Source organism: Macrobrachium nipponense, chromosome 26, assembly GCF_015104395.2.
Source record: "Macrobrachium nipponense isolate FS-2020 chromosome 26, ASM1510439v2, whole genome shotgun sequence".
NCBI lineage: Eukaryota > Metazoa > Arthropoda > Malacostraca > Decapoda > Palaemonidae > Macrobrachium > Macrobrachium nipponense.
In genome coordinates, this window is record NC_087215.1 from 66,598,014 (window position 1) to 66,613,013 (window position 15,000).

Below are 15,000 nucleotides of genomic sequence, written 5' to 3' on the forward strand. Positions count from 1 at the left end.
TCCCCCTAATGTACCCGTGAGATTTCTCCAGGCTTTTAAGAAAATTAAAGAAGACGAAACAGTGAAAGTGACAACAGCAGATAAATCTAATGCAGTGGTAATAATGAATAAAAGTGACTATGTAAGTAAAATAATGACATTGCTAAATGATACTGATACTTATCGAAACTGAGGTCTGATCCTACACAGACAGTGAACTCCCATTTTAATAAACAAATTAAATCCATTTTGAAGGGCTTGGACCATTTAATTAAACAGTTTACACCGCAATGCGCCTCCCTACCTTATATGTATAATTTAGTCAAAACACATAAAATCAATAACCCTATCAGACCAATCATTAGTTCAGTGGGCTCATTTATGTATAATTTATCTAAATGGCTTGTAAAAATTCTTATTCCTTTGGTAGGAAACATTTCTAGCACGAATGTTAAAAACAATGTTGATTTTATAAACAAATTGAATCGTTTAAATTTGAATTTTGATTTTAATATGGTTAGTTTTTATGTTCTCTTTTTATTTACAAAAGTGCCTGTAGATGGTTTACTTGAATATTTGGAGGATGAATTAGAACGGCATGACATTCCCTTAACTGTAGCAAACCTCATTAGTCTCATAAGGTTATGTATCAAAGATAGTAAATTTTGTTTTAATGGGGAAGTTTTTGTACAAAAGTTTGGCATGGCTATGGGTAATCCCTTATCTCCTGTCCTTAGCAATATTTACATGGAATTTATTTAGACAAAACTCTTACGAAGAATTTTGCCCCAAAAAGTTATATGGTTTAGGTATGTGGGTGAAATTTTCTCTATTTGGCCAGTTCACGAAAATCTCCAGGAATTCCTTAATAATCTCAATAATTTAGTCCCTTCTATAAAATTTACTTTAGAGGAAGAAAGAAATTGTAATTTGAATTTTCTTGATGTAACTGTCCATAGAAATGATAGAAATTTCACCTTTTCAGTCCTTCGGAAATCAACTAATATTGCCTCTTTTGTTCATTACTACTCCGATCACCATCAAAATGTTAAATTATCTGTTTTTTCTGGGATATTCCTATGGGCTTTACGTGTCTGTAGCCCGCAGTTTATTGACGCTGAAATTAAAACTATTTATGATATTGCATTGAAACTTAAATACCCAAGGACTTTTGTAGATGTGGCATGGAAAAGAGCTAGAAAAACATTTTATTCAACTGACAAACTTGAATTTAGTAAGCATAACATTCTAAAATTACCTTATGTGAAAAGTTTTTAGATATCCCTAGAATTTTAAAGCTTTTTAACATAAATGTTGTTTTCAGTAATATTAATGTCAAGAGTTTAGTAATCAAAAATTCTCCTAAAGATCTTCCAGGCTGCATATATGAAAAATTCCCTTGAAAAAAGTGTGATAAAGTCTATTACGGACATACCCGGTAAAATCTCTTTCAACGTCTCTAACAGCACCAATATTCTGTGAGAACTGGGCAAATATCGAATGCATTATTCGAACATATGAGAGATTTAGTTCATCCTACTAACTGGAGTCAAGCAAGAGCCTTAATCCCATGTAATGACACAGTTAAAAGGAATATCATTGAATCTTGTTTCATCAATTCAAATGATAGAAATGTTCTAAATTTAAGTCTTGGTTTATTGAAACTTGATGCTTTCATAATGGAAAAAGTTGTATTAGAAATATAAGCAACAATTAATATATTCAGTTTTTACATGTTTTGGACTGTAAAGATACTTTGTAATTTCGGTTAGGGTCAAATCTGTTTAGGTTTGTGACCGTGTGATATCCGATAATCCTGGATTATCTCTTTTAATTTTTTATTTTACCCTTTTTGACAATTAACCATCTGGTATTCTTGATCTTGTTGTGTACCTGAGACTTTCTCTCCAATTGTATTTCATTAGCCCCTTGAGCATGTCTTAGAAAAGACGAAAGCGTTTGGATTTCTGACTATCATTTTCCTGTGGGATTCGCTTATTTAATGAAGTCACGTGCATCTACTGTGGTTTTTTTAAGCGTGTGTATATATATACATATATATATCATATATATATATATATATATATATATATTATAATATATATATATATATATATATTAATCGTTTGCATCTCTTTCCAAAGTTGAACGGGAAACACTGCAATTCGCCCGGTGAAATTCAATTGCGTACAACTGCAATACAATATAGTGTTGTTGACTACCCCGCTAGCGTTTTATTCAATTTTTTTTATTTGTGGTTCTCGCGTGCGCGCGCGCGAGAGTTCAGGGCGGAAATTCACGCGCGAGCTTTCAGGGCGGAAGTTCATATATATATATATATATATATATATATATATATATATATATATTATATATATATATATATATATATATATATATTGTTGTTGCATTTCGTTCCCGTCTCGTAATGTTATCAAAACTACGGGTAGACTGGATAAGATAGAGGTTGCATTAAATATATATATGATAGTGTAATAGTAAAACCCCGTATCAAGTTCGCAAAACCTGCTTTTTGAATGTACGCTAGTTCTTATCAACTGAAAAAATTCCTCTTCGGTTAAATGAGGGGCGGGGTTTCTTTCGCGCCTGCGTCCTCCCGACGAGCTGAGCGCAAAAGGGCCGAATCTATTCAATTATATAGTTTCGACTTGACATTAAAAACTCCCTAAGTGCTTTGGAGAACGTTAAATTCTCAGGGGAACTTTTGAGGTTTGGTGGGACCAGAGAGAGAGAGAGAGAGAGAGAGAGAGAGAGAGAGAGAGAGAGAGAGAGAGAGAGAGAATTTTTTAATACATGATATTATAAAGGTAACAAAAACGCAGGAAAAGTTATCGAGGCGTAAGTACATTTTTGAATGCAATAAACCATCATGCATATATATATATATATATATATATATATATATATATATATATATATATATATATATATACATACGTATATATATGTATGAATATATATATATATGTATAATAATTTTATATATATATATATAGGATATATATATATATATATATATATATAGATATATCAGGATGCATGAGTGGTTGCATTCAAAATGTACTTAAGTCACGATAACTTTTCCTGCGTTTTTTTTTATCTTTATAATATCATGTATTAAAAAATCTCTCTCTCTCTCTCTCTCTGTGGTCCACAAACGTCAAAAAATTGCCCTGAGAACTTAACGTTCTCCAAAGCTCTTACGGAGTTTTTTTCTGTCAAGTCGAAACTACATAATCGAATCGATTCGGCCCTTTTTGGCTCAGCTCGTCCGGAGGACGCAGGCACAGACAACCCCTCATATAACTTGGCAACAGGACAGGAATTTAGCCACACGCCCAGTTAGTTATATGCGTCACCCACTTAGCCCTCATGCCCACTGTGGATGCCACACTGCATGCGATGATCACTTCGACTAGCCGAGAGATAGAGACACAAGGAACGAAAGTGTTGTAATGCTGTCTCTTTGAAAGTTGAGCGGAGATACAAGGAACGAAAGTATTGTATGCACTACTTTCTTTTCGAAAGTTGAGCTGAGATACACGTAACTTAAAAGTATTGCTATACTTTCTTTTCAAAAGTTAAGCTCGAAAGTTGAGCTGAGATACAAGGGACGAAAGCATTGAAGTACTTTATTTTTCGAAAGTTGAGCTGAGATACACGTAACTTAAAAGTATTGCTATACTTTCTTTTCAAAAGTTAAGCTCGAAAGTTGAGCGGAGATACAAGGGACGAAAGCATTGAAGTACTTTCTTTTCGAAAGTTGAGCTGAGATACAAGTAACGAAAGTATTATACGTACTACAAAAGTATTATACGCACTACTTTCTTTTCAAAAGTTGAGCTGAGATACAAGTAACAAAAGTATTGCACTGCTTTCTTTTCGAAAGTTGAGCTGGATACAAGGAATCGAAAATATTGAAGTACTTTCTTTTTGAAATTTAAGTGGAGATACAAGTAATGAAAGTATTGCTATACTTTTTTCTCAAAAGTTGAGCTGAGATACAAGTAACGAAAGTATTGCACTGTTTTCTTTTCGAAAGTTAAGTGTAGGAACGAAAGTATTATACGCACTACTTTCTTTTCGAAAGTTGAGCTGAGATACAAGTAACGAAAGCATTGCACTGCTTTCTTTTCGAAAGTTGAGTTGAGATACAAGTAACGAAAGTATTGCTATACTCTCTTTTCGAAAGGTGAGCCGAGATACAAGTAACGAAAGTATTGTTATACTCTCTTTCCGAAAGGTGAGCTGAGATACAAGTAACGAAAGTATTGCACTGTTTTCTTTTCGAAAGTTAAGCTGAGATACACGTAACGAAAGTTAAACATAGATCCTAAGAACGAAGGCATTACAATACTTACTTTTTGAAAGTTAAGCTTAGATCCTAAGAACAAAAGTATTGCTACACTTTCTCTTCGAAAGTTAAGCTGGGATCCTAAGAACAAAAACATTGCTATACTTTCTCTTCAAAAGTTAACGGAGATCCTAAGAATGAAAGCATTGCAAGACTTCCTTTTCGAAAGTTAAGCTGAGATCCTAAGAACGAAAGTATTGCTATACTTTCTCTTCGAAAGTTAAGGGAGATACAAGTAACAAAAGTGTTGCTATACTTTCTCTTCGAATGTTAAGGGAGATCCTAAGAACGAAAGCATTCCTATACATTCTCTTCGAAAGTTAAGGGAAATAGATGTAACGAAGTATTGCTCTCCTTTCTCCTCGAAAGTTAAGGGAGATACAAGTAACGAAAGTAATACTATACTTTCTCTTCGAAAGTTAAGGGAGATCCTAAGAACGAAAGCATTGCTATACTTTCTCTTCGAAAGTTAAGTGAGATACAAGTAACGAAAGTATGGCTATACTTTCTCTCCGAAAGTTAAGGGGAGATCCAAGGAACGAAAGAAATGCAATACTGCCTTCGAAAGCTTAGATCCAATTACCGAAAGTAAGGCAATAGTATATACTGTCTCTTCGAAAGCTAAACCGAGGGGCTTCGCTTTGTCTACGGGAATACCAATTTGATGTCACCCTCAGGAATACATTTGCTTTGACAAGTTCGCGACAAAGCCAAGAACGTCATTCGGAAATGACAAAACCAAGAAAACCTTTAACTTACCTTTGCACCTCAGTTGACCACCTGTCATTAATTAAAGTTCAAGAAGAAACCTCATACTACAGTAGATTAACATCAACCGTGCATTTGATGTCTAGGCCAGTCTCTTACGACGCTCCTGATTGGCTGTTGAGTTCACATGGGTAGGATCTATGTTCCACCACTCCTGAGGTATACGTCTTTCAGGAGAGTGAACTCTCGAGAGAGACTAGGAGTTTCCAGCCCTGTGATTGGCTTATTAACAGCCAGTCAGGAGCGTCACAAGGGAGTGGCCTAGACATCAAATGCACGGTTGATGTGAATCTACTATAGCTATCAACCTCGGGAAGATGTTAGTCGACATTACAGATACCACATTATACTCTAAAACTTATTCCTGAAAGAGAATTACATATATTATTTATCATAAATTTTCTGCCAGGGATTTCCTACTACTGAGGCTTTGCAATAAGCAGAGGAGACGATTAATCTGGGAAGGAAGTAGAGACAAGAAATAGATTTGCATCATTAACGCTTAGCGGTAGCCATGCTATAGGAATGAAGACTTGAAAAAGATATTAAAAGTTTTTATTTTTTTTATTTAGAAAGGAAATATTCCAGTGTATTAAGTATGTCTTAGTTTAAACAGAGGAGTAAGAGGGTGTGAGTGTGTATGTGTGTGGGCATGTATAGTATTTATAGGTTACATTTGATAACGGTGTGGATATGCTACCTCCATACACACACACGCAAACGCACACATGTATGAAATTTTAAGTAAACCAATTATCATACATAGCTGCAGACTTATTTAAACACACGGGTCAATAACTCATTGTCTATTGTGATTCGTTGTTAGTACTGATATATCTTTCCATCCACAGCTGTTCTAGAACAAGATGATTTTAACAGCGAACTCGAATTTTTCAAAGATGAGTCCAAATCTCAAATATTCGATAATATTCTCCCGTGCATTTAAGCTCAAAATGATCGAAAAACTTAACCAAAAGCATTGCTTGAAATATTTTTTTGATGTATCAGATTCTCAAATATATTCTAAAGCAAAATTATTGCAAAAGTGAAAAGTAAGATTATTTACGAACTATCGTAAATATAACTAAAGACAGATGTTACTGCATTTTTTAAAGACGAGATTCTACGGTAATTTTTGTTTTATGATTTTTAAACAGGTGATATAAAGCAATTTATCTATTAAGGTAATGATGATGAACTTGCAGTTTTTTTTTGTGTGTGTGTGAGTATGACAACCCCCACTCCCCCCCGGCCCCCGTCCTGACAGTCACTCATGTATTATGTATTGTCAGTATGTAAGCAAAGACACTTTAAGTCTCGAAAGTTTAACAAGAAATCACTTTTAGTTGTTTTTTATTTTATGCAATGAACGTTTACCTTAGGAGGCCACTCTCCCCGGATTGTATTGTAAGCGGAGGTGTATCCATCTGGGTTATCCAGGGTCGTTCCAGAGGTATAGACTGGATCGCAGACTTTCTGACTGGCTGACTGTAAGGTCTGCGCAGCATCCTCACTGACACGCTGGGCAGCGTTGGCATTCTGACTGGCATGCTGGTTTGCTGGTGGTGGGGCGGCATTCCGGAACACTTGCTGGGGAGGGACTGGGCTCTGGTTCGTGAACTGCTGGGGTGGAGGGGGGGCTGCATTCCGGTTCGCAAACTGCTGGGAAGGGGGGGCTGCATTCTGGTTTGAAAACTGCTGGGGTGGGGGTGCCGCTACGTTCTGGTAGGCATTCTGCTGGGGGGGTGGTGTCATGCTATTCATGCTGGCAAATGGAGTGGGAACGCCGTGCTTTGGCCCTTGGTGGTGGGGACCGTGCCAGAAGGGCCCATTTGGACGGGACTTGGTATTCCATGCCATGGGGGGCTTGCTGGTGGCCGGAGGAGGACACGGACTGGTGGGACGTTTGGTACTGGAAGGATTGCTGTTGCTGCTGAGGAGGAAGCTGGTACTGGAAGGACCCGTGGGACCCGCTGGAAAACTGTTGCTCATACGTCTGGTATTCCTGTACCTGTTTAACCGTTTTCATTTGAACTGAGGAAGAGACCTGCTGCTGCCTTTGCTGCTGTTGAAGCTGTTGCTGCTGTTGATGCTGCTGTTGCTGCTGCATGACCATCTGTTGCTGCGTTTGAACTTGATCCATTTTTGCCTGTTGGAAAATGTTCATCTAATTCCTTGCTCTGGGCCAATGTGGGTTCAGTTAATGACAAACTTTTAAAAGTGATCGGTTTATATGATACAGAACAGAGTTTTTAAAGTATTACCAGAGAAATGAACTTTATAAAGGGTTTTAAGAAGTTTGCGAGAGAGAGCGAAAGAGCAAAAGCATCACAGATTACTGACAGTCTGGCAGTTTTAGCTTGAAGAACAGAACTGCTGATACTCGAAGCAAGCACTTTAATTTAAATCATCTACAGAGTTCTACTGAAAAGCGTCAGTGGTTGCTACCTGCTCCTCAAGGCTTCGATTAGTTAGCTCATTATGCCATGTCCACGTTTCATAAAGCCAGAGTTCTTGACATTCCTCTGTACACAGTTGCCTCTTGCGTCCTTTGATTGCTCATTCTGTTGTGTACTTACTGATTTAATGTGTCTATCTAGGACCTAGGTATTTGCTAAGAGTTTTACAGAATCATCATAAACCCAGTGGCACCTCCACCTTAGCCTAATGAAACCCCGTTCACCCTACGCTAATGAGTCATTGTACCACTTAAGGAACTGACGTCTTTCCCCTGCACAGGGACAACAAATAAAGGTTTGATGGCAAAGCCAAGAACAATATCATCAGTAAGAACAGATTCATCAGTCGATCGTCACAGAGAACTGACTCATCACCCTAGCATCTCTGAGACCTTACTCATTTCGATATACTTGGGAAATGACATATCAGTCGATTAGTCACCTCAGACTTGGCTCATCGGCTGGTTAACCATAACTGAGAATTAGGTCATCCCTTATCTGTCAAGAGAAAATGACTAAACTTGACTGACTTCATCATCCTTGAGAATCGACTCATTTCTCTTTCGGCGAAAGTGACTCACCTGTTGCACGTCTGTGATCTGTGACTCATCTGTTTACCATCTCTACAGATTGAATCAGAATTGACTCACTGATTCAACATCCCCGAGAATAGTTTCATCAGTCAAAAAAATCACTTGTGGATGATCTCATCACTGTATGATCCATGAGAACTATAGTAGATTCACATCAACCGTTTATTTGATGTCTAGGTCAGCCCCATACAATGCTCCTGGTTGGCTGTTGATGAGCCAATCACAGGGCTGGAAACTCTCAGTCTCTCGAGAGAGTTCACACGGGTAGGATCTATGTTCCACCTCTTCTGAGGGATACGTCTCTCAGGAGAGGTGGAACATACATCCTTCCTATGTGAACTCTCGAGAGAGACTGAGAAGAGTTTCCACCCCTGTGATTGGCTTATCAACAGCCAATCAGGAGCGCCGTAAGGGACGGGCCTAGACATCAAATGCACGGTTGATGTGAATCTACTATACCTAATTTTATCTAGCCTGAGAACCGACTCTAGTTAACTGTCAATTGGCTGATCCTTTCAGAATGCTGTCTCCTTTAAAAACTGTATCATCACTGTATCATCCATTTGACCTGACTCACCGAATCATTCTCTAATCCCCAAAAACAGAATAGTCTTCAAAAACTGATATATCATATCATCCATTTGAACTGAGTCACTGCCTCATCCACTCAACCCTGAGAACAGGACTACCCCTTATTTCCTTCCAAGGAAATGACTCATCCTCAGTCCACTGACAGAATGAATTCAACTCAGACGAGAGGCCAGCGGCGGACATGGCATTGGAACGAGCTATTTGTTATGCGAAAGCAGCTGAGCGTCACCTGCGGATAGTTAGCTGGCCTAGGTGGCACCGGAGGCGGTGCCGGCTCACTGGAAGGAGGTCTTTGTACCTGGTCTAACTCCTCTTGGCTCCTGGTGAGTTCAGGACGGGGGGGCCACTCCACTGGTCGACCTGTGGGAGACGAAAAAGAGGCTCTTGATAAAAAAGGGAGACAATGCAGTGGGTGTGTGGTGTAACTATTTCGCATTTAACTCATGCTCTGTGGATAGAGCAGACTGCAGACGTTCAGACATCTATAAATACTGCACATTTCCAGGCTCTAGGTAGAACAGACTCCATTATCAAGTTAAAGTTTTTCTACATTCAATTTTCGTATTTAGCCCTCTGGACCCCACTACTGTAACCACGTAAGGTCTCTAGCTGAAATTTAAGTTATGTAATCTGACTATTATAACTCTCAATGCAATTTTTTCTCTCCAATATTATTACTGTTATATTACTAGTACTATGATGACTATCTTTTATACTACCTCAGCTAATGTGTAGATAGTGCCGTTTATTCATTTTTTTATCATGTTGTTTCATGCATCTAGATTGTGTATGTTAATGTCTGTATGTTGTATAATTCATGTATATGGCCCTGAGCTGAAATAAAGGATATTATCATTATTTATTCCAAAGGAGGTTTGCTTAATGATTAGTTTTTTTTGAGGTGGTTTTGAAAGAAGTAGAAGAAGAAAAAGAAGAAGAAGAAGAAGAAGAAGAAGAAGAAGAAGAAGTAAAAGAAAAAGAAGAAGAAGAAGAAAAAGAAAAAGAAGAAGAAGAAGAAGAAGAAGAAGAAGAAGAAGAAGAAGAAGAAAGCAGTTACAAACGTATAAACATATTCAAGGAGGACAACCCTTTGAGTTAAAGGGACCAAACTCTAACGGCGTCGCTGTAAGATATACAAAACGAATGAAGGGAATACCAAGGCAACAAGGCGTGACCCGACCTTCAGCTTACTCGGGGCGAGTGCTAAAATCTACGGTCAAAAAGAGCGTTGTTTCACTGACGAAAATTAAAATAAATATGTTATATTTTATCACAAATAATATTGTGCATGTTTAACATGCGCATTATTTTTTTTCTACATTTTCATTCCAATGAATAAATCATTATTATCCTATTCTGAAATTCCTGTATCTTTAACTCAAGGCGAAACACCTTTTTCAGACCTACCCTACCCCCCAACAACAACAACAACAACAAATTAGTTTGTAGGCTTACTCCCCTGGTAAGCGAGAAAAGGAGAAGCAGAAACGGCACGGAAATCGTAATATAACGAACTCGGGAATAGAGAAGGAATCCCGAAGAGTATTCCAATTGGCTTCGTTGGAATTCAAGGTTAAGACGAGCTGATGACTGAAGCTGACTCACATTAAAGAAAAAAAAAACATCATGCAGTTTATGCAGTTTTCTTGATGCGAGAGAGAGAGAGAGAGAGAGAGAGAGAGAGAGAGAGAGAGAGAGAGAGAGGAATACTCAGTGGGATGCGATGTTATCAATGGAAAGTCATAATATAGTAATTTATCGAAGAAATTCTTAGGATATATATATATATAGTATATATATCTTATATATTATATATATCGTATATATATATCTATATATATATATACTATATATTATAAGATATAGAAACAGAGAGATAGAGAGAGAAGAGAGAGAGAGGAGAGAGAGGAAAATGATCAGCGGAATAGAAAGTCAGTCAGAAATAGTTCGACAATTTGCTGACGTAATTCTGAGAGAGAGAGAGAGAGGGGGGGGGGATGGGTGGTATATCAGCCATAGAATGATGAGCTACTCAAGAGAAGTTACACAATGCATTGAAGCGATTCTGAGAGAGAGAGAGAGAGAGAGAGAGCGTTAAGATAAAAAAAACGAACAACGTGATAGTCTTTAACTCTGGACCTTCATCAAATTATTTCATTATTTCCATATCATCAGTCATTTCATCGAGCGTAGAACACAAAAATAAATAATAACATTTTATAAAGACGTAAAAAAAAGTAGAGAAGAATAAGACGGATGCATTTACCGCTCCACTAAACTTGTATCTCGTAATCTCCACGGATTACCTGAGAGTTTGACATTTAAAAAAAAAAGAAAAAAAAAAGCAGTATTCTTTGGGAGCTGGACTTTCGAATCAGTGGCTCCCCTTGGATGGGGTTGTTCCGTGTGGATAGGTTTCATCTACTAAATTAATAATAATAATAATAATAATAATAATAATAATATGAAAAAACGATTCGAAATTTACACACGACCTTGCAATTACGATGTTCTGAGGCAGATCAATAATTCTTCGTTATCATTCGTTCGATCTCTTTTCGCTTACTCGGGGAGTAAGCCTTCAAACTGTTGTTGTTGTAGTTGTTGTTCTTGTTGGGGGGGGGGGGGGGGGTTAGTAAAAATGGTCTATGGAAGAGCCTAAAAAGGTCTGAAAAAGATGTTTCGCTTTGAGTTAAAGATACAGGAATTTAAGGACGGGATATTTATGATTTATTCATTAGAATGAAAATGTAAAAAATAAATAATGTTCATGTTAAACAGTATAGAAGGAAAAAATGTTTCTAATAAGATATAGCATATTTATTTAAATTTTCGTTGGTGAAACAAGGCTCTATTTAACCGTAGTGTTTAGCACGTTTCAATTTACGTCAAGTTAGGAATGTAATGTTTACAACTTATGCTTGAGGGGATAACCTCACACGCGTCCCGAGTATGCTGGAGGTTGGATCACGTCTTGTTGTATTCTCTTTTTATGTCTTTTCGTTAGTTTTGCATTTTGATGAAGGATACCGTGATATGGCTCCACTTCCATTTTTGACAGCTCAATCAGAAAGGGTTCCGGAAATACTTATTTGTTTTTTAAAAGTGAAATTAGAGTTTTTCAGAAAATTTTAAAGACGGATAGATGTTTTTAAATGGATTTTAATGAAAGATATTTAGATAGTAAGAGTGGTAGATACGTCAGTTACTGAACAATGCATAAAACAACCGAACAATGTTATACAACAAGGTAGTTGCAGATTTCCCTAAGCTGCAAAAATTTTTCAATAGATTTTAAATCCAGATAGATAATCATAAACAGATTCTAATGATAGATTAATAGACAGAAATTCAGTAATTAAACAATTCAAATAAAGCAACCGAACAATATTATAAAACAAATCAGTTGCAGACTTGATTCAACTTCAACCAATTCTCTAACATCCACTGACTGGCCTCTCATTCTCCCTCGGAAATTGACATTGAAAAGGTTTGAAAGGCGTAACAGGAGGGAAACTGACAGTGAAAAGGATTGAGAGGCGTAACAGTAGAAAAACCTCAAAGCAGTTCCACTATGAAACAAGGGTTAGCAGAGAATGTAATGCAAGATGGGAGAAAGAGAATATGAACGGAGGTACAGTAAGAGGAACGCAAGGGGACGAATGGCACGCTGCGAAGAACCCTAAGTCACGCCTACAATGCACCACACGAGGTGCACTGACGGCACTACCCCGCTACGGGGTCTCTCTCTCTCTCTCAGTTGAACACTTTTCAGAAACAACCTTCTCCATTCTTATCCTCGTTTCTCATGCATCCTCTTCGGTAATCCAGTAATGCTCATATATATATATATATATATATATATATATATATATATATATATATATATATACTGTGTGTGTAAGCTTGTGTTGAACTAACAAGACAAACAATTATTCAACACCCACACGACCTTTACAACGCACAATCTCGACACATCCTTTATCCCACAGCCATTTTGAATAGTTACTGAAGGGTTCCTGCCTCCGCACCCCCCCCCCCCCTACCCACCCTTCCCCTGCCCCCACACAACAAACCCGGGGAGTCTTCTGATCACTGTCATATCCTGTCAATTCTACTATCACCTCTCCTTTCCTTGCCTGTTCCATCTAAGTTCGTTTATCGTTCCTTTTTTTTCTTTTTTTTTTTCTTTACCATTCCTTTATACGTGACGTCAGATCACTTTGAATAAATGAGGGAGTCAGGAAGCAGCTGAGGATGAGGGAACTTGATGAATACTTTATGGGAATGAAGTATACACAGTTAAGGGAAAAGGAATCTGAGATTCTTGGAGATCATTACGAAAGAGATTTCTCTCTCTCTCTACACACACACACGCGCGCGCGCGCGAATGCTTGTATGCTTACAGACTGAGTCGTCTATTAAGCGATGATATTGAGAAACAAATTTTCGATCAAATATTACTTTAAAAAGAAAGAAAGAAAGAAATACTTCTGACTAAAACAAGGTACTTGAGGAGACTGATTTCTCTCTCTCTCTCTCTCTCTCTCAGTCGCCTAATAAGAGATGATACAGAGAGAAAAATTTTGAATCAAATATTACTAAAAAAAAATAAAATAAATAAATAAAAAAAATTCTTCTGACTAAAGCAAGTACTTAAGGAGACTGACTTCTCTCTCTCTCTCTCTGGATTATTTTGCATGGCAAAGAGTAAAATATTGGGCATGCATAGGCACCCATCTTTCTGAAATGCTGTGGACTGAAAGACCGCGGCTTCAGGAGATTGGCTGCCAGTCTACACGATGTCAAACAGACCTATTTCAACTCCTCCATGGATAATTCAGGTGGAGAAGAAACAGCAACTAGAAAAAGAAGACTGAAACCGCCTCTTCCCCATTCCGATGTGAGAGGGGGAGAAGGGTGGTCAAGCTTGATGCGTGGGGGAAACGTAATGGTTAATGGAAGGGGAGAGAGGAACTGCAAAGAAAAAGAAACCGATTCGTGGTGCATAGTCCTATATCATATATGTGTGTGTGTGTGTGTGTGTGTGTGTGTGTGATAGTTATATGTATAGATGAAGTTAGATATATAGTATATATACATATATCATCATATATATATATATATTATATAGATATATAATATATATATATATATGCAGAAGCCAGGTACTATGTCGTACCTCTAAGTAAATGGGGATACAATCCACAATGAAGTAAAATCCTTTTGTAGTTTTGAAATATATATCTTGTACAGGATTAAAGCTTTCGACCATCAACTGTGGTCTTATTCACTAAAATGTGAACAAGACCACAGTTGATGGTCGAAAGCTTTAATCTGTATAAGATATATATATTTCAAAACTACAAAAGGATTTTACTTCATTGTGGATTGTATCCCCATATATATATATATATATATATATATATATATATATATATATATATATATATATAAATTATATATATATGTATATAAAATTGTGTATATATGTACATACTATATATACATATATATATACATACATATATACGTATATATATATATATAATAGTATATATATAGTGGTATATATGTCATATATATATATATATATATATATATATATATATATATATAGTATATATATATATATATATATATATATATATATATATATATATATATATATATATATAAATCCTTTAAGCATCTGGCGACTCCCACCGAAATTTCAGTTTTTCCACCAATAACAATATCACCAACTGTGTTTATTAATAACCAAGAGCGGTGCGGTATCAACGATCCTTTTAATTACAAAATGAAATACAGTGATTGTGTATCGCTTCGCTTAATCTGTAACCATAAAGCGACGGCCCTAGTCTATGTCCATTCATATTCCGTAACTGGTGATGATGGGGATATTGGAAAATAAATCGAGAGAGAGAGAGAGAGAGAGAGAGAGAGAGAGAAGAGAGAGAGAGAGAGAGAGTTACATTACTTTGGTATAACTAGGCAGCTCCAATGTTTTGAATTTCTCTTCTCTGCTCATATATATATATATATATATATATATATATATATATATATATATATATATATATATATATATATACTATATATATATATATATATATAAAAGTTGCACTGTTTTATGCATACTTCGTTAAGCGTTAAGTAAGATTTTCCCATCCTCATCTTAATGAGAGAGAGAGAGAGAGAGAGAGAGAGTGAAATAAAAATCTATTTTCATCTG

The 15,000-nt window shown here is 36.7% G+C and overlaps 1 protein-coding gene across 6 annotated transcripts in view; it reads right to left on the reverse strand.

Moving 5' to 3' along the window:
• The window catches only part of LOC135200360 (uncharacterized), a 199,070-nt gene that overhangs the window by 12,976 nt on the left and 171,094 nt on the right, over nt 1-15,000 (reverse strand). For 3 of the 6 annotated variants that reach the window (XM_064228964.1, XM_064228966.1, XM_064228967.1), the window contains exons 3-4: nt 8,995-9,125; nt 7,134-7,271 (exon numbers count right to left, since the gene is read on the reverse strand). In XM_064228964.1, coding sequence (XP_064085034.1) covers nt 7,134-7,271; nt 8,995-9,125 — 269 coding nt within the window. The other 3 variants (XM_064228965.1, XM_064228968.1, XM_064228963.1) reach the window with 3 other exon arrangements.